Source organism: Aricia agestis, chromosome 9, assembly GCF_905147365.1.
Source record: "Aricia agestis chromosome 9, ilAriAges1.1, whole genome shotgun sequence".
Taxonomy (NCBI): Eukaryota; Metazoa; Arthropoda; class Insecta; order Lepidoptera; family Lycaenidae; genus Aricia; species Aricia agestis.
This window is the reverse complement of record NC_056414.1, coordinates 14,626,468-14,648,043: the sequence shown is the minus strand read 5'-3', so window position 1 is coordinate 14,648,043 and position 21,576 is coordinate 14,626,468. Positions and strand designations below refer to the sequence as shown.

General features: G+C 37.6%; 2 protein-coding genes across 7 annotated transcripts in view; one reads left to right on the top strand and one right to left on the bottom strand.

The window, feature by feature from the left end:
- Positions 1-21,576, bottom strand: part of LOC121730070 (solute carrier family 12 member 4) — a 371,671-nt gene that overhangs the window by 207,036 nt on the left and 143,059 nt on the right. The window lies entirely within an intron of this gene.
- On the top strand, positions 816-9,515 carry LOC121730079 (monocarboxylate transporter 12-like). The gene is made up of 10 exons (XM_042118913.1): positions 816-944; positions 2,190-2,316; positions 3,396-3,538; positions 3,850-3,955; positions 4,687-4,863; positions 5,377-5,482; positions 6,004-6,148; positions 7,006-7,153; positions 7,493-7,684; positions 9,334-9,515. Exons 1-10 carry the CDS (start codon positions 858-860, stop codon positions 9,465-9,467), a joined length of 1,365 nt encoding a protein of 454 aa, XP_041974847.1. The 5' UTR covers positions 816-857; the 3' UTR covers positions 9,468-9,515.

Sequence of the window (21,576 nt, the reverse complement as noted above, 5' to 3'; positions counted from 1 at the left end):
CGCGCTCACCACTGAGCCACAGAGGTCGTCAAAGTATTATCAAGGTCAAGTATTATCACTTAGTTTTGTGACATTCTGTATATCGGAGAAATTGATTCATAGAGTTATGTTTGAAGTAGTGAGTAGGTATCAGGAAGTGCTGAAACAACAATCATTTCTCTACGTTTCTGTAATAAACAATCTACGAATAATAAAAACTAAGAAAAAAGTAACTCCGTCAAAAAACATGCTCCACAATACTTATCAAACAGTGTACCAGGTACGTGGGAGAGCCATGCTTCGGCACGAATGGGCCGGCTCGACCGGATAAATACCACGTTCTCACAGAAAACCGGCATGAAACAGCGCTTGCGCTGTGTTTCGCCGAGTGAGTGAGTTTACCGGAGGCCCAATCCCCTAAGCCCTACCCTATTCCCTTCCCTACCCTCCCCTATTACCCTATTCCCTCTTAAAAGGTCGGCAACGCACTTGCAGCTCTTCTGACGCTGCGAGTGTCCATGGGCGATGGAAGTTGCTTTCCATCAGGTGACCCGTTTGCTCGTTTGCCCCCTTATTTCATAAAAAAAAAGGTACACATTTCAATACATTTGCAATATTTAGGTGACCTTGAGCGGTACTAGGCTGACGTTACATGACAGATCAAAAGGAACCAAATTTAAAACGGTAATAGTATGGGAGTTACGATTCCTTAGTTTTTATTATTCGTAATATACATCCAAGCCACTCTACAAATCTTTATACTGTTTAGTGTTTACTCAAAGTATATTATACCGAGATACTATTGTACAAATACGTATTGAGATAAACGACAAGAACATCATTATTACCGACACAGTACTGTGCAGAGTTAGTGTACAATGAATAATGGGAAATCTAAAAGAGTTTTGGAGGCGCCTGACGGCGGTTGGGGCTATATGATTGTGGTGGCTGTTGTTATTCATTTGGTAAGATAATATCCTATACATTTAAAGCAGATGCACTTTTTTTTAAATACGGGGCTAGCGAGCAAAGTCACCTGATGGAAAGCGACTACCATCGCCTATAAGCACTCGCAACATCAAATGAGTAATTGCAGGTGCGTTGCCGACAATTGTGTTGCAGTAATGTATTAAATAAATAAAATAAATAAATAAAAATTGTTTTATTTTCGAATAGATTTGTAACAAATGCTTTCAGAATGTTGATACTACTGGTGCCTACCACCGGTTCGGGAACTATCCAGGCGAGAAGAACAGGCGTAAGAAACTCGCACGGGGTCCCACTTTTTACCAAAAAAGTGAGAAAAAAATTGATCTTTTTAAAATAAAGTTTACCATTGTAACTTAAAATTATACAATGTAAAAGTTGATCAATAAAAAAAAATCATGTACCATCGAGGAAATTGATTCCTACGCAGACAGACCAACGTCCTTTTGGTCGGATCATGCCAATTCAATGTTAACTGTGATCTGTCGGCTGGGTTTGACGTAACGCGACCAAACTACGTAGGTCCCCCATCTGACACTTCTCTGATAGTACTTTTATAGGCTTTTTAAATTTTATAAAATGTAGAGCTTGTCGTCTTTCTCTATTTTTACAACCAGTTGGATTAATGTGATACTATTTACATGTTCTGGTTAAGGCCATCCCCTGAGCAAACGACCTTGACCATACATTTGCCGTGTTGCCGAGATCGCACCAAAATCCTACTTTATCCTTCTTAATATTTAATCCTATCTTAGTTCAAAATTGACCTAAAAAATTCAAATGCCAAATATGTAGTTAATGATTTATATTTAATAAATATGTAGTTAATATATAGCTATTGGCGTGTGTTTCAAATAAACGTAATTTGTAAATACTAGGGAGATACTGAATGTATGCTTGAATTTAATTATATTGGTATTATTACTTTGGAAGCTGATATCATGAGTATAATAAACAAAAATAGGAAATTAATAACGAAGAAAGGAATTTTCATATGATGAAGATTATTGCTGTATTTTTATTGTTAATTTTGTAGCTTTCAAATTATGAGTTAATAAGACTCTAAAAACGGTAAATTACGGCATCTCCGTAGGGGGAGCGTCTCGTAAAATTCACTTACGATAATTTACTTTTGATAAAAATGTAATTATATCTTGTTATTTCTCTCGTTTTTTTTTTTTCGAAATTCGAGTGATCATAGTACATAACTAAGTATGTTCCAGGTAATATTTGAAACCTTCACCAAGCACCATAGTGTATTATACAAGGATCTTTATGTGCAAGTGAATATGGACGCTTCAGCCATCGCTTCATTGGATAAACTTACTCCAGTTATCTTTGCTATATCAGGTTAGTTTATATACGGCACAAAGTCAAATTGACCTCTTGACCCATTGTCAAAAACTTGTACTAACTAAAAACTAAATATTTCATCGCACGCATCGCATCGCAACCAACCGCGATCGACAATGAAGTGGCAAATGTTTCTAGTCTAAGAGCGATATCGTATTTTGCAGAATCGATGAGAACCGAGTTTATTAAAGATTAAAGTCATAAAAAGTTAAGATTATCATTCTATTACCAATTTCTACGATGGTAAATAAGCAGCTCCGCAGTCTTGGAGACAATGAGGTTATCCATCATAGAGCAACGTGGAGAGGGGTCTTTAAATACTGTCTGTCTGTCTGTCTGTTACCTCTTCACAGCCAAACCGCTGAACCAATTTTGCTGAAATTTGGTATGGAGATACTTTGAGTCTCGGGAAAGTTTTGGGACAAAAAGTATGCTACTTCCTTTTCCGGGTCTCAAAGTATCCTCATGCCAAATTTCAGCGGTTTGGGCGTGAAGAGGTAACAAATAGACACACTGACACACTTTCGCATTTATGTTAGTTTCATAAAGGATAGCGAGACAAGCAAATAATTATGTTATTTAGTGGTATTTGACTATAAAAACCATTCAAATTTATGTGTATTTTCGTAATCATTAAAGACATACACTATCATCTTAGAAAAACTGTATAATTTTTGTTTAATTTGAGAAATTTTCATTATAATATTTGGATTTAATATTTTATTGCACTTTATTTCACCCGAAATAAATCGTATTAAAGAATCAAACGACAATAATGTCGTATAGTATGTTATTGACAAATTTAATTTATCTGAATATAGCTATAAAACATTAACGAATTAAGCGGAAAAATGGCTATATCTTTTAAAGTATATTCTACACAGTAATATATTCTATATTTATCTAAACTTTATTTACATCTTAATTTACAGTAAAAAAATCATAAACGTAACATAAATAATAAGCTCACAGCGACAATTTTAAGTTTAAAATCTTTGAAGCTTATTTTCTCGAATTCTCTCAAGTGTCGCTTAATCTGTGATTACATAACGCCGTCCAATTGAAAAAAAATTCAGGTTTCACGACAAGCTCTCTTCTAAAACTGATGTCAATCAGAAAGTTGGCGCTGCTGGCCGCGACGGTACTGAGTTGCGGGCAAGTGACTGCCAAGTTTATTGAAAATACGGCGCTTTTGTTTATTACTCAAGGAGTGATACAGGTATATTCAATTATTGTACTATTGAAGTACTTGCTTAAAATATTAAATGTTTTTTGCTGTAAATTTCTTGACTAGTCACGTAGTCACATTGCTAAGTATACTTATATAATCTTATTCTTTAACCATGACGTGTTCATTTCAGGTATCATAAACCCATAACATGTAAAAACTTCATTAATTAGCATCACATAAAAATTCAAAAGACAATCATTAAAATTACCAATAACCTAGTTCATGTACAATACCAGCTTCACAATTTTTTTTGTTATGTCGACTTGTTATTTTAGCCTTATTGTTTTTGTTAATTTCAGGGCCTTACAACTGGAATACTATTCAACATTTGCTTCACTGTGATCATCCAATACTTTGATAAAAGGAGATTATTAGCAGTTAGTATCGTGTATTCTATAACAACTGGTAAGTATGAAAACCCACAACGTAAATAGCAAACAGTAGATTAACTTATCAATCCCCAAGTGGCAGCCGGCCACTGCCGTGCCGCATAACAATTGAAAATCTATTGTGTCTGCCCACGATACCGGTGTTAAGCGATGGCCGATGTGGATAGATGTCGTGGAGTATGATCTCCCGATCTTCAAGTCAAAGAATGGCAAGAAACCGCGCAAGACAGCGAAAAGTGACGCCAAATCTTTCCAGCCAAGATCCACTCTGGGTCGCTGAACCATCGTTGTAAGTGTCTAAACACTCTAGGCCGAAGTTACGCGGCGTAAATTCAACATGATTACGCCCGCAATGTATTTCAAATTACCGATGACACACTATTCCGTCCCGTTCATTCATCATGCGAAATTTACGCTTGATGATGTGAAATTCAGTAAATATAGACACGAGTTTTACTTGCGTACTATTATAATATTGCTAATAAATAATATCTCATGTATAATACGAGCTTTGCTGCCTTTGTCGTATCACCATTCCAAAGGGTCAGATAAAGACGACGTATTCATAATATAATGGTATTAGATTAAAGATTATAAAACTTGAGAGGTTACCCGGATGGAACGAAGTTGCTTTTTATGAGAGAGAGAGAGACATACAGAGAAACAAAAAATGTCGTTACAACTTTCGTTTTCAATTTTTTCCGTCTAGCCTGTTCGAATTTCATTCCAATAATATTTTACTTACAGCCATAACTGCTCTAGTGTCTCCAAGAGTTATAAGATGGTCTCTGGACAGATTCGGAGGACACGGCGCCATACTTTTTTTATCTGCTGTTACTATGAACACCATTCTTGGAGCTTGTCTGATGCAACCGGTTTCAATGCACATAAAGAAGGTTCACTTACCTGAAACAAGAGAAATAGGTTGGTTATAATTTATTCATACCATATAATGATGTTTAGACTTTAGGGTCAATGTACCATCGAGGAAATTTATTCATAGGCATATGGCGGACCCACGTAGTTTGGTCGAGTTATGTCAAACCCAGCCGACAGATCACAACTTACATTGAATTGGCATAATCCGACCAAATGATGCAGATCCGTCAACTGCCTATAGGAACCAATTTCTTAGATGGTACAAGGAAAGGGGAAGAGGCAATGCGGAACCCGGCAAGCTTGGAATTGGCGTCACGCTATTTGTAATTTCAGTATCGTATTGCTTTTATGCATTGCCAAGTTCAGGGTTTCGGTGAAAACTTACCTTTAGACGTGGGTTACACGCAGTTTGTCATCAATCTGGCGTCAGTCTGAAACTGACGCCAGATTGATGGCTAAAAAGCACACAATCAACTAGTTAGACGTTCAAATTCGCGTCAATCTCACCAGACTGAACTGACGAGAAACTAAGCGTATGGTATTTTTTTATGTTTTCAGAATTGAAAGTATTATTAAATGATAAGGAAGTACAAATGAGCCAAACAGGGGAATTAATGAGAAAATTGAAATCAAATAAAGACTGGAGGAAAAAGCTGATTGACAAGTCGGTAAAAATTCACTGTTTATAATTCTCCATTTTTTATCTAATCCATCCATTGTCCATACTAATATTAAAATTGCGTGTCTGTTTGTCTGTCCGTTACCCCTTTAGGAATAAGGTAAGAGAAGGACACACGTTTTTATGCACGAAAAGTATTAAACATCCTGTGAATAACACAGCGAAATTATTTAAATTATATAAACTTGAAAAACAGAATTGCGGACAACCTCTAGTTACAAAATCTATGACTTTGCACTTGTCCATACTTAATAATATTATAGGTAAATATTATAATGGCAAAGTGTTTCCTGTTGACCATTAACCTGCTGAAACGATTTAGACGAATTTTGATATTGAGATAACATAGAAGGACATGATACAGTTGTTATTCTTACAAAACGTACGATCTCCGCATGAACGTTTTAACGTAAGTTGCGGGCAACTAATATCGACGGCAAAAGATTAAGTCTTTCTTCACCATCTCGTGTCAAGCTTAGATATTTAATCACTCTACAATTTTACAGATTTCTTGGTGATTACATGGACATAATGATCAGAAAGAAGTTTCTACTGTCAATCGCACCCCTGGGGCTGGCGCTGGCGGGGTTCGCTGACGCCACATTCATCACCATGCTCCCACGGGCCTTGAGGCAAATGCGCTGGAACGCGGTATGATAATTACACTGAAATTTCAACTTAATGAGTCTACTAAACTGGTTTTGCTAGGAGTGTGTAGGCTTGTTAGTGTGTTGCCATCAATCAAAATTGCCCTTTCCGAGAAAGGACAATAGCTTTGTCCACACTGTGCCTTTTTCTGTTCGTCAAGGGCATGCGTTATAGTGTAGTCAACAGCGAACGTGCGGCATGCCCGCGACGCATGCCCTCTGATCGTATCCAAAACTTCAAAAATGACAAAAATGGCGTTACGTTCCTTCATGCATTCAATTATTGAATGCGCCAATATGAAAGTTGATGACGAAAATTGAAGATGAAAGTGTGGACATAACTATTAGAACAGTTTTAGGATCAGAAAAAATGTGCGTACCTCGGGTAATAAATGAATAACGTCGACACAAAGTTGCGGGCAACACCTAGTTTCACGTGTATTTGCATATCTGTGGCCTCGGATTCCTATAGCTTTATTCCTACGTCGGCGTTCACTATACAAATTAATATACAAGCTCACTAGCTTGTATACGGCATAAACCTTAAGTGCCTGATAGACGTACGAACTTAAAGTACGCGGGTTTTAAGTTCGCGAACTTACTCGGCTCGCGTCGGTGACACACGAGAAGCGCTCACACTGGATTAACCATGCCCCCAGGCTCGCGGCTCGCGGCTCTTTGCTGACACACAGGCGATTAAGATCGTCGAGCCCTAAGTCCGCGTACTTACTCGTACGTCTGTCACCCCCTTTAGCAATCAGCCTTATACAAAGGGAATTGGGCACTCCCAATTCCCTTTGTAGAAGGCTGGTTGCTAAGGTTTACCGTTTATGCTGTAAAAATTGTTTGTAATATTTTCAGACTCAAATATCATGGGCAATTTCTCTGCAAGAATACGGGGACTTTTTAACTAAAATAATATTCGTGGTGACTAGCCACTGGATAAACAAGTTTAGCAGACGAGAACTATATGTAGCGGGCTTGGTAATTGCGTTATTTGCACGAATTGGTAAGTCTGGTAAGAGAGACGGAACCCTTTCCATTCTTTACTTATATTATAAAATATGCGAAAGTGTGTCTGTCTGTCTGTCTATTACTTTTTCACGCCCAAACCACTGAACCGATTTTGCTGAAATTTGGTATACAGATACCCGGGAAAGGACATAGGATACTTTTTTCCGGAAAAGTATCCTATGTCCTTTCCCAAAAAAATGTACGGGAAATTATCATTTTATGTCTTTATAGATATCTAGCTAAATTATTAAAACATTTCGAAAAAATATAATATATTATATGAGTCTTATTTCAAATTCACACCTTTTTGTCTCGTCATACTGAAATATTTCAGGAATGCTGTGGTCGGATAATCCTACAATAATGCTGATTTTCCTAACAATGATGGGTATACCGAGATGCAGTATTATCTTACTAGCACCACTGGTGGTCGCTGAGGCTGTGGGAGTAGAGAAGTTTAGTGCAGCATTTGGAATAGTCATGCTGATGTCGGGGATAACGAATTTTGTCCTCACTCCGGTGATGGGTTAGTATTTTGACCGCTTTTTGACGTGAAAACTTTTTTAGCGGCGTTGGGCACTTTTTCGCGTCTACTTCTTACGGATTTTCGATCAGGAATAGAGAAGGAGAGAGGGTAGACTACCGGTGTAGGAGAGACTGGTTTATCCCCCTGTCTTTGTACCATGCCTGCCAGTTCCGCTGTTGTGTTTTTTAATGGCGCGTCGTTTAAAAATAGAATCTATAATAATAATTTTTATATAATATAGGATAATTCTCTCCTTTTTATGGTCCCTTACTCAAATGGTAAAAAACGGAACCCGAGTACAAAGATATAATATCAGCCTGTCCGTTTGTCCATATCCAGGCAAAGCCTCCCTCATATTAATCAAATGACACTCGAAATCTGTATGTTTCACATGTTTCACTATTAATTAATAACTTAGTTTGTTCCTAAGGAATAAGAATTAAAACTCAACACTAACGACGCAACACCATTTTGCTTAGCAACATTACCAGAGGGGGGGGGGGGGGGGGGGTTTGGGGCGGTTCAGATGCTAAGTTTGAATAAGGCATATATATCTGCAAAAACCGTATTCAAATCGGATCAGTAGTTTTCGTGTTAAAGAAAAAACATTTATACAAAATCTTGCCCCCTCTTTTGTCCCCTTAGAGGGGTGAGGGGAAAAATTTTATACACCAGATGTTAAATTGGAAAATACAGTTAATAATATGAAGTTAGTCCATTGAAGAAAAATGTTTGATACAAAATTTGACCCCCTCTTTGGTCCCCTTAGAGGGGTGAGGGGGGAAAAATTTATACACCAGATGTTTAGTTATAAGAAGATAAATATATCTGCGAAAAACGTATTCAAGTCGGATCACTAGTTTTCGTGTTAAAGAAAACAGTTTGGTACAAAATCTTACCCCCTCTTTTGACCCCTTGGAGAGGTGGGGGGAAAAATTTTTGTACACCAGATGTTAAGTTGGGAGAAGACAAATATATCTGCGAAAACCGCATTCAAATCGGATCAGTAGTTTTCGTGTGATGCTGGAATAAACATACAGACAGACAGACAGACAGACAGACAGACAAAAAACTAACCACAGTTTTGGCTTCTATAGCGATGTAGTAACAGCCCCCAAAAACAATTAATGTACAGAATTGTCATTTCTACAGTTTTATTATACGTATAGATAAAACTTACGTACCCTCTATACTACGAGTATTACACAGCTCAGCTTTTCACAAGATGCTAACTACTAAAATATAATAAGTAACCTAGGTATATATATATATTTTTGAAATAACGGGCAAACGAGCAAACGGGTCACCTGATGGAAAGCAACTTCCGTCGCCCATGGACACTCGCAGCATCAGAAGAGCTGCGGGTGCGTTGCCGGCCTTTTAAGACGGAATAGGGTAATAGGGGACGGTAGGGATGGGAAGGGAAGGAAATAGGGGAGGGTAGGGAAGGAAAAAGGATAGGGGATTGGGCCTCCGGTAAACTCACTCACTCGGCGAAACACAGCGCAAGCGCTGTTTCACGCCGGTTTTCTGTGAGAACGTGGTATTTCTCCGGTCGAGCCGGCCCATTCGTGCCGAAGCATGGCTCTCCCACGTGAAATATACATTTTCAAGTTATGCAATTCTGAGTGAATTTAACTTTGTTTCAGATTCAGTGTTGGGTTTGACGGGGAACTATCCCACAGTTTTCTACATTTTGGCATCGTTCTACGGAATCATTCTCATGTTCTGGTCCATAGAACTACTTTATAAGAAGAATAAACACAAGTGGGTTATAAAGTGAGATTTATCGACGAACTAAAGCTTATGAATAAATTTTATAAAATATAAATTATAATATGTATTTTTTGCTCATTTTAATAATCTTTATATAGAGGTAGTTCTCCAGTAACACCTAGACTTTATACTTAACTACATATACCAAGGCCGTTAGTCAAGTTTTATGAGATAATTTAAAAAATCGGCCAAGTGCGAGCCGGACTCGCGCACGAAGGTTCCGTACCGTTAGAGAGCAAAAATAGGCCAAAATTTGTGTTTTTGTATGGGAATATTACAAACCTTTAAATATTTATTTTATTTTAATTTTATTATTAGATAGACGCCAAAATATGCAAAACTAAACAAGGTGATTGCAGCTGTAGCGAGTCCTGTGACAGGATGCCCCGCAGTATCAGCAAAGTTTCTAAAGTCCTGTAAAGGGACGATCCACACACGAGAAGTTATTAAATAACAAATATAATTAAGGATTTTCTGAAAATATATTATTTTCAAGTGCCTACCTTTTACATATATCAATATAGCTGGCCTTTTACTCTATTTAACAATATAGAGCAAAAGGCCAAAAATTCATGTTTGTTGTATGGGAAATATTAATTTTATTTGTTGTTTTATATATTTTTAGTATTTGTTATTATAGCTGCAAGAGAAGTAAATAATCTGTGCAAATTTCAGAAATCTAGCTATAGCGATGAGCGATTCTTAAGATACAGCCTGGAGACAGACATACGGACAGACATTGAAGAAAAATGGGACCATTACTAATAATAGGATCCCGTTTTAACCCTTTAGGTACGGAACCCTAACACAAAGTTAGAAATTATCTCTGTAAATGTGTATCTAGCTTAAGTTTTTAATGTTTTGAGCTGAATAATGATTATGATTGATTTTCATTACGATCCTGAGACTTTTTGCAGGCAACATCTGTTATAATAAAGCCTGTTAGAACATTTCCCTTTGTGGATAAAAATTGGTGGCCGGCACTCGAGAGGGAGATTTATAACGTGCTCAAGTATTACAAAGACGGATGCTGTTACATAAATAACTCAGAATCTTCTTTGTGATTCAATCTCTTTAATCAGGCATATTTTAAGGGTACCCACGTACAAGGTAAACAATCTATACTAATATTATAAAGCGGAAGAGTTTGTTTTTTGTTTGTTTGTTTAAACGCGCTAATCTCAGGAACTACTGGTTGGATTTGAAAAATTATTTCAGTGTTAACCCATTTATCGAGGAAATAAAGGAAAATGTGCACAAAAAAGGGGGTAATTATTTGAAATAGCAGCTAATTTTCTTAAAAACTACCCAGCAATTTTTATGTTATTTGGCACCCATGAAGAAAAGACCACGTGAAGGGACATATTGTGCAATTTTTTGCGGAAAAATGTATAGTTACCGTGAAATTTCTATATTACGCGGGCGTAGCCGCGCGGAACATCTAGTTAATAATAATTTTAAAGCTTCTGTTGATTAGTAAAGTAAAAAAAAAAAAATTTTTGGTCAATTTTCATTGTAGGTTCTTAAGTATAAAATTATTTTATATGCCTACGTTTCTGTACATTCTCTGGACGCTACAACATGCATTGCTATTATTAAAAGTTTATACCGTCACATTGTTATTAACTTATCACATTGATATACTTATCAAACAGAAGAGCAAGTGTAAGTAAGAAAATATTATGTGCAGGCGTTACACGAATAATAATGAAGAATATTTTTTTCCTCATTTCTAAAGCAAGTAAAATATGATGACTTATACAGGGTGTTTAGCAAGAAAGTGATTGTACTTTAGGGAGTGTATGTGGCCTTAATTATTATTTATTATAGAGTTCATTTGGATAGTAGCAGGAGAGTAAGTAACCTTTAAAATAATTGTATGGGAAAATTAACCACGTTATGGCTTTTCTCCTACAACGCTGTGAATTTTCCTACTAATCTTAGGTATAGGGGAGAGGGGGGGGCTAGATTTAATAGGGGTAAGTATTGACAAGTCTATAACTACTAAATTAAATGACAATACGGTAAGACGTTAAATGTTATAAGTTCGGGCGGCGTCGGCGAACGATTCTAGCGTCATCTAGTGTAATATAAGGGATGGATACAAACCCTGAGGTATTATCAATGTAACGTTTATTTTTATGCGAGTGCTGTTAAGAAATTTGTTGTATCAATTTTTAACTCTCTTTCGTCGTGGTACCTTAAAAAAATGTTTTATTTCTCAATTTCTGAAAGTCTACATGGTATTGGTGCCTACCAACAGTTCGAAAACTTACACGGCGAGAAGAACCGGCGCGGCGTAAGAAACTCGCAACTTTATTACTACTCTCTGGGGTATGGTCATAAGAAATGGATTTGACTGTAACCGCAGCTGCGGACGTGGTTCACCTACACGAGTTGTTATTTGGCTGTCTCCCGCTTTGCTTGGGTAGGAAAATTGGGTATCTCCTACTGCTCCTACCTTTCTTCCGATTAATTTCGTTGCGGGTTCCTAGAGGATAGCTAACAGCTTGTACCTCGCACTCCTGAGATCATACCGACGGGTTTTCGTGGTTTGTTACCACTGTTAATCTGTCGACACAGGAGTTGCAATGGGCTTGTGTTTTTTTTATGAAATAAGGGGGCAAACGAGCAAACGGGTCACCTGATGGAAAGCAACTTCCGTCGCCCATGGACACTTACAACATCAGAGAGCCGAGGGAATAGGGGAGGGTAAGGAAGGGAATAGGGAAGGGTAGGGAAGGGAATAGGGTAGGGGATTGGGCCTCCGGTAAACTCACTCACTCACCGAAACACAGCACAAGCGCTGTTTCACGCCGGTTTTCTGTGAGCCCGTGGTATTTCTCCGGTCATACAACATCCATACTAATATTATAAATGCGAAAGTGTGTCTGTCTGTCTGTCTGTTACCTCTTCACGCCCAAAACGCTGAACCAATTTTGCTAAAATTTGAAGAAATAGACAAACTGTGGCGATAAATTTAAGGTGAAGTTCCGATCTTTTTTCTTTCCGAAAAATTCAATTAAAATGCCACTTCATGACAGACTATAATCCTAAATATTCAAATAATATCCTACTTTATGACATATATTATAGTCTGTCATAAAGTGGCATTTTAATTAAATTTTTGTCGGTCGCGATTAGCCACGGTAAAAATCGAAAAGGACCTTAAGTTTATGTCCACAGTTTGTCCATACTTTCGCTTTTCTACTGGTGGCCGTGCGAGCCCGGCAGGGAGCTGCCCCCTCTGCCCCTACCTGGGTCCGCCGATGGGTAGGGCAGAACCAGCGTTGCCAGATTTTTTTTGAGCCAAGTCGGGACTTTTGAACTTTTTGAGTGAAAAAACGGGATTTTTCAATCAAAAGCGGGACCAAGTAAAAAAGGTATAAAATCAAAAGTTTATTGAATTTTTATCTTTTTATTTGCGTTAAAATAACATTAACGTGACAATAGACACTTAAAGTAGCCACATAAAATCCACCCCCCTACCTCCCACACTCTTATCTTCATTACGCCTTTCTTTCTCAGCACGCTGCACGTACGTTCGGGCTTTCCCCGAAAAGCGGGACTGAGCCTGTCCCACGCGGGACATTTAATTTTGATGGAAAAATCGGGACGTCCCGCCAAAATCGGACGTCTGGCAAAACTGGGCAGAACCTACCGTAACTCTACCAGCGAACTCGATGTTACTTGACGATCTTATTACTTGTCTCCTGTATGAATGAAACACGCTAGTACGCTTTAGGTAATACGACAGAATAGATAATAGTACAAGTAGTAATACTCGCAAATCCAATAACATGTTTTGTCGCATTATTATGTTTAAAGAACAAACGTGAAATGGGATTTTACCATAATTATCAACGTAAACAAATACACACAATTGTTTATCTTCTCGCTTTATATAAACATCTTGTATTGACTTTGCTATTTGATTTATACTACTGAGTGTTTTCCGTAGATCGTCCTTTATTTTCTTCGAGAGAGTACCTGAAGGGGGTGCGCGTAATATTATGGCCTAGGATCCCACCATAGAAGGACCTTCACCGAGCTGGTTAATGGATGAAAAGTATTTTATTTTATAGATATATAATTACGTATGCCAATAAATTTATTGCAAGTAAGTTGCCTAAAAAATTTCAGTCCAGAATAAAAAAAAAATTCTGGTTTGGTTAATAGACAAATTCCATACCAGTCGAAAGTATGAAGCCCGTAGAATATGCATTAAGCATTAACCAGACCGGTACTGGTATCGATTTACCTGCCTAGTGCCTACCCAAGAGTTGTGACAGGAAAAAAATAGACAACCTAACGTTTTCATTTCTACGGAATTTGCCTATTAATCAAACCAGCGAAATGTATTATTTCTGGACTGAAATTTTTTAGGCAACCCACTGGCAATAAATTTGTTGACATACGTTATCGAATATAAAATACATTTCATCCATTAAAGGGCCCATTCACGGCAGGACTGCACGGCAGTCCTGCATTAAATGGGCCTCACTGATTGGTTCACACTCGGTGTTGCCGGCCGGAAACACCGAGTGTGAACTAATCAGTGAGGCCCATTCACTGCAGCACTGCCGTGAATGGGCCCTTTTAACGAGCTCGGTGAAGGTCCTTCTATAGTGGGATGTGGGTGGGATCCTAAGCTTATAGGACATATTATTACTGCAATTTTTTCATGCTAGGGGCAGCACCAGGCACTAGCATATTATACAGTCAACAAAAAGTTTTATTCGTCGTTTGACAACGTTTCTGTCAATATTCTGACATGAGTCATGACGTTTGCAACGTGTAGGATTTTGGTCAGATTATTTACTGTATGTGCTAGTAGCGCCCCCTGGTCTGACCTTTGCGTAATATTCTATTGACAAACACAAAGTTAACTGGTCGTCGTCGTTTCAGCTTAATGGTGACGTTTACTTTAAGACTGGTGAGAGACATGAGATATCATGTGCTGTACGCTGTACTACACGTGAGCTAGATAGCCTGAAGTTTATAAGCTTCTTTTATGAGACACGTATTATTAGTGTCTCATAAAAATCGCTTAACTTAAAAAGTTGACAAAACGAAAATAAAATATAACCTTAGCTTGTTATTAGTGCACAAATATAAGTCAGATGAGTAACTTTAATTACATTCCACGCATAAGTTCTGAAAACTCTTTTGGAACGTTGCATCTTTTGGCGCTCCTCTGCAGTTCTCAATTCCTCAATCCTCGGAGCTCGCGCGAGTTCACCTACGATTCCAAAGAACTATATCTTAGGATATATTTGGACATCGATTTGCTTCTTATTGGAATTCTTGCGTATAAATTGCATAAATTATCATAGTAATAATATGTTAAGAATATAAATTAATATATTAAGATGAGATTAGATAGAGATAAACTGATTAATTTTAACTTTTTAGGGTTCCATAATCAGCCTCCACTCAGCTCCACTTATTACTTAGATGACGCCCGCAACTCCGTTGCGCCGAAATTCGTTTATCGCGCGGGAACCGTGCATTTTTCCGGGATGAAAAGTATCCTATCGTCGCTGCGCGTGCGATACCGCGTATGAGCAGTTGGTAAATACCGCGTATCTGCTTTTTGATGATTTTACAGGAGGAAGAAAAAACTGAATATCTCAGCTATTTTGACTCCTATCACCGACTGAACTTAACAGCTAGTTCTTTGTACTTTCCTTAGTGGTTAGTAACGTAAATTTGTTCGCAATTGGCTTAGGTTTTGTGTAAAGTCACTTACGCGTGTTTGTAGTAAGTAAATATAAAATAAGTAGGCTTTTTATTAAAGGTACGCGGTTTTGAAATCAAAGAAATCGGTAAAATATTTTATATTTTTTTACACTGTAACCTAGCAAAAATATGATGTGTTAGTTACCAAATTAATTATACAATACTATCTATTCTTAATTTTTAATTGATATCCCAATTTTTCATAGATTTTTGACTTTATCTGACAGAGATCATAATAATCATTTAAAATAAAAAATAAAATATGCTTTATTACATAAGTACATACTAAAGCCCTGCATGCTCTTACACGGACCTGAAGAAAAGGACCCCCACCCGGAGCACTTCTTATCAGAGGGTCGAAGGTCAAAACGAGTCTGACGTTTAAATGTAGGGACCAAAGCAGCTGCAGCTATACTCTCCAGAGTATAGCTGCCAGAATCCAGTCTGTCGGAGCTTAGCTCTTTACGGTGGTTCAATATGGGCAGATTCTTTTACTAATTTCGTAGTAATAAGGCGGGCATTAGCCGGGCGGCAGCTACTCTTCGCAATGTAGCGGTGAGGGTTACCAGGAGGTGCCGAACGGTCTCCTAGGTGGCATCTACTGCCCTAGCGGGAGATCTATCGTGGCAGTGGTTACAAAGGTCTTCGCCAAGTTGCTCGTCCTCGTTTCAGAGAGGACGTCGCGGCCTGGAGTGGGAGCTCCTGAGGGTTTAAAGGCAAGAAAAGCAGCCTCGAGGCATACAATCGTTGGGCCATAGAGTAACGAAGTATAATGAGCTATTCTCTGTTCCGGATCGGGAGTGTGGAGGCGTCATTATGCGAATCTCCAAAGGCGAATGCCCAAAAATGTATGGACCAAAAACCCGTAATCGATTGAAACCATTTATATGTGGCATAGTAGACTACTCATACTGTATCCCAAATACAATGTCCTTTTTGGATTAAACAATCACCGAGTACTTTAAAAACGATCGTAACTAATTGACTTTTCTTATAGGAATCTATATGATATTCAGGACGACGCGATGCTACAAACGATAGTGAGGCGATTAGTACGTAGTAAAAACATTTTTAATACAGATGTACAGTGTTGTAATTATGTATTTATGAATTTAATGTATTTCAAATATTTATCACTTTTATATCTGACAGTATAGAATGTTAGTTTGGTATATAAAATAATCTGTATACAATATGTACTGTTTTTTTAGGATTATTAAGTACACGACATCGGTTATATGATCTTTTTTTTTAATAAAATAAGGGGGCAAACGAGCAAACGGGTCACCATCGCTTTCCATCAGCAACGGCTTTCCATCAGGAAAGCAACTATACTGTCGCCCATGGACACTCGCAACATTAGAAGAGCTGCAAGCCCGTTGCCGGCCTTTGAAGGTTTGCAGGTCGTATTGAAAATATAGTGACAGTTTATTACAGAGTTTTACAGTGCGCAGTAGAAAGTTAAGCAAAAAACGCACGGTGGAAGACTGCCACTCATCAAAGTGATGAGGATGGTATATTTTTCGCGTGGAGGGATGGCGAAAAGTTGCAGGTGGTATGATTCCGAACAATTTCTTAGAGCACTCCACGTGATACAACCGATAGAGGATGTAGAGTGAAGCCACTTGTGATTTAGTTTATTCTTAAAATATTATATTATATTTGACATACTTTTTTAGGGTTCCGTACCCAAAGGGTAAAAACGGGACACTATTACTGAGACTTCGATATCTGTCCGTCTGTCTCCAGGCTCTTACTCAAGAACCGCTATAGCTAGACTTCTGAAATCTTCACAGATTGTGTATATCTGATGCCGCTGTAACAACAGATACTAAAAACTAAATAAAATTAAAATTCAAGGGAGGCTCCCATACAACAAACATGATTTTTTTGACCTTTTTGGCTCCTAATCTATAATGGCTATATTATGTGGACACATGATTTTTTTACGAAATCCTCAATTATGTGTGTACTTTAATATTTTATCGCAAAATTAAATTAAAATAAATAATTAAGGGGGGCTCCCATACAAAAAACAATTTTTCCCTACTTTCGTATGGAACCCTTCGTGCGCGAGTCCGACTCGCACTTGGCCGATTTTTTTTTCTATTTAATTATTGTAAGTAGGTACATTATTATCTTTCAACATCGTTTTCACGAGAAAGATCACAAAAACAAAGGAAATAACTAGTTGATTCGAAGTAGATACCACACTGTATATCTCAGATTTATTTTTTTTAAATTATCGGTTTCGGTTATGGTTTAGAAAAAAATTAATTGCATATTTTTAATCTACTATTTATGCTCTACTTTGCTGTACATAAATTATTTTAATCGACTATGGGTTTTTTTTGGGCATTGTCTTGGCAATTGGGGCTCCGTGTGAGGCTGGAATCTACCCGGCTTAGCTGGTCCCGACGCCGAAGCGAACTCTACAATTTATCGAAGCGTTCCCTTACTTTGGTGGTAGTTTGCTCTCTTTTGGAGAAGACCGTCCGGTCGTGGAAGGAGCCCTGTGTTTGACAAACCCAGAATATGTCTCTGTATACGGCTGAAGGCAAATCAGTGAGGCTGGTAACCTATCCGGCTTAGCTAGTCCCAACGCCGAAGGGAACTCTTCAATTTGCCGAAGCGTTTCCTTACTTTGATGGTAGTCAGCTCCCTTTTGGAGAAGACTGTCCGGTTGTGGAGGGAGCCCTGTGTTTGACAAATCCAGAACACCCCTCCGTATACGGCTGAAGGCAAATCGCAGCTGGTTTTAGTAGGGTTAGGATAGGTTTAGCACTACTAGTCGCCCATATCCCCGGGGTGCTTTAGCTTAACTGAGCTACTTCCCCAACCTGATGATCATATTTTGTCGTGGCGATTAGTTGCCACTTGCCGCCTGTATTGTTAAGGTGAAAATATAATGATCACATGCCGTAATCTTCCTTGATCTTCAAAGCAATGGCAATGGTGGTAAACTCATTGAAACATTCTAGGTTGAATACAATACATATGAACAATATTAAACAATAATTAAAATATACTTACGTGGTAGTTTATCTCAGAAAAATAGTTATTTCTAGGAGTACTTACAATTTTCGATATATTTTTCTTGCCGCTGTAGTAAATACGCGGAATTGCTTCTAACTTCCGGCCGCCTACTGTTCCGCGGTATTTTTTCGATGGCAAAATGTACGTTTCTAATTGGATAATTTAAATTCTGTGAAGCCTAATATAAGCCAATATGCGATTCAAATCGGCTGGTACAATATCTCAATTTTGCGCATTTTGCTGTTACGCGATATTTACCAACTGCTCATAGGCGGTATCGCGGTCTTTCCCGGGACTCAAAGTATCCCCATACCAAATTTCAGCAAAATCGGTTCAGCGGTTTGAACGTGAAGAAGTAACAGACAGACCCACTTTCGCATTTATATATATTAAGTCTATAATATTATTAAGTATAGTATGGATAGCTCTACAATGCCTACATAGAAACAAGTAGTGAACATTTAAAGCCTACACAATACTTGTTAAACTAATATGTATTGTGTGATAATACATAGCGACGCTCCCACCGAATAATCGGACAATCGTAAAAATGAAAATGTTCAGGAGAGCCGAAAAACTGATTTTTGTTAGTAACTCCGTTGAAAAAAAAGCATCAAAGACTTTTTATATCTCAAATGAAAGCTAATTTTTTTGCCTATCTTGCTATCTTAACAATATTTACCACTGAAGTTTTTTTTTTAAATAACGCAACTTTTCGTTCTGGAGTAGGTCAAGCTCTGATCATTATTGTCTATTGCATGATTATTCGGATAATTTTGCGTTTCGACTGCAATAAAATGCATATTATATAATATCTCATTGCAATATTATTCGGGGAAATTTTTTGGGATAAGAATATTGTTAAACACCTATTACTTTACTATTCGGTGATTAAAAAATATTGTACACTTTATAATTATAGTCGTTTTCGTTTATTCCAATGATTTTATACTGTAGGTAAAATAAAAATAATATGTATTTTTGTTTTAATACATTCATTATTTGATGATATAAATGACATTCTTGCAATCGAAACAGCTCTTGGTTCAAAAAAATACACTCTGGAGACTGGCTCTATCATTTTAGTAGTACTTATAATCATTGCAGTTAATTAAAATGCTAATCATAACCCTCATCGCCACCGGAGTACCAGAGTTGGTGTCACAATAATCAATATCATATTATGTTCTAATAAAATGAATGATAATGGCAGGAAATTGCTTTAGACAGTCTTCCGAGAGTATCATAGGCCTTTCTTATTTGACGGTGCTTAAATCGTCGACTTCTGTCTACATCGTAATACAGTTCAATGTAATCAGGATCAAAACTATGTTAAAAACTTCTCAAGTTACAATACAATACAATATTCACACAACACACTATAACAGCATATCTTATAGTAGCTAGCAATCGCATTCCTAATTAAATACTGAATTGGGTCCCATTAGGACCTGCAGGACAACTTCCACGAATAATGTTTGACTGTCTGACAGCTGCTTGCAAGCGTGAAACTGTAACAAGTGCTGTCGTAACAGTTTTAAACACTTCTTAGGAGTATTTGCGAAAGAAGAAGATATCTAAAGACGTTCTCATTAATTTGTAAAGATCTCGCTGCTTATCGGTCACGATTAGTTTATTTTGTAGCAAGTATTGCCCATACATCCTTGTTTGTCAGAAAACCCGCGTGTGGAAAATCGAAACAGATTATGATTATATATCCTGAAAACTGAAGAAGACGGATTCCTACAATATTATAGCCGTAAAGTATAAAATAAAAATATTAGCAATGTACATAATTTAACGAATATTAGGAAGGACTTTACCACTTGATGTCTTCCAAAACGACCGCTGGTCATTCTTACGTCTATGACGATTTAAGACATTCAAAAAAGCTAGCCAGGGACAGTCAGACATTCTTATTTTTTTATGAAGAAAGTCTGACAATTCCTGACTCTTGGGTCCTGTCCTCTGCGATGACTGATCTGATGCTCGTCTGAGACTGGAGGCTGGAGGTGAGTGGACTGAGATCATCACCGCGATATGATGGTCGTCCGACTCAGATTCTACAAGTTGTCCAAAATAAAACCCAACCAATATGCCTTTATGCCCCAAATATGCACCGAAGACGCGCTCTATAGGTTATTGAACTACATCAGAAAGAAGAGAGAGAAGGAGAAAATTTCTGTTGTGGTTTCGCTGGGCACAGCGGGGGCTTTCGACAATGCTTGGTGGCCAGCTGTAAAGGTTCGGTTAGCTGAAGTTAGGTGTCTGGGGAACCTGAGGCGGGTGATCAGCGGCTACCTGAGTGAAAGGAGTGTGAAATTGAGATGCGCAGGAGTGGAAGTGTGCAGTAGGCAGCAGTTTATTTACCCGAATAGTCGTGCAATAGTTGTTTAGCGTCAATTCGTTTTGACATATTTTTTCGCAATAGCCTATTGCCCAGTTTTTGGTGTAAAATACAATTTTAAGTATTGTTATGGAATAAATACATAATTTTTTATATCTTTGTAAATATCCACAGAAAAATTCTAAAAAAAAATTCACATGATGTATTTTGACTTCTAGATGCCAAAAATCGCATAACAGCAAAAACCCCACAATAGCACATTGTCTGATTATTCGGTGGGGGCGTCGATAGGTAGTAAGATTAATAATAAAAAGTCCAGAAAATTAAAAATTAATTATTTTTTTAGTCCGATTTTTTTATAAAAATACTGGCTGTCCCGGCAAATGTTGTTTTGCCATATAAAGTATTTCGCCCGTATTATTTTATCCAAGTGACTAAATAAGTATGGCGCCTTGGCAACGACCATCGCTATCCTGTCGCACAAACAATGGTCGCCGTCAGTCTCGAGTTGTAATAATTTAACTACTACTTATTTATATATTATATTTACTTATTGAACAAATGCACTTATCAATATAAAAAGTTGCCGATTCTCAGAGCTACTGAATATGTATATTATAAAATTTGGTAAAAATCAATAAAGCCGTTTCGGAGGAGTACGGTAACTAACATTGTGACACGAGAATTTTATATATAAGAAGAAGATAATAATAATTGTACGCGCAGGCATATGGCCCTTATAATTATAAATTATAATATATTATTTGTACGGAACTCTAAAAACAAGTAATCATTCATTTACAATTCAGTGATACTATAACATATTGTGTGTATGGGAGTAGCTGTGGCGTATAACGATGGACCGGTGTGTGCGTTTTCGTATGTGTGAACCTCAAGTTTGTGAGCTTTTAATAATAATAATAATCAATAATCATATCTATGGACGCTTCACACCACGTCAGTCTGGCCCCGCGCTAAGTACTTGTGTTAC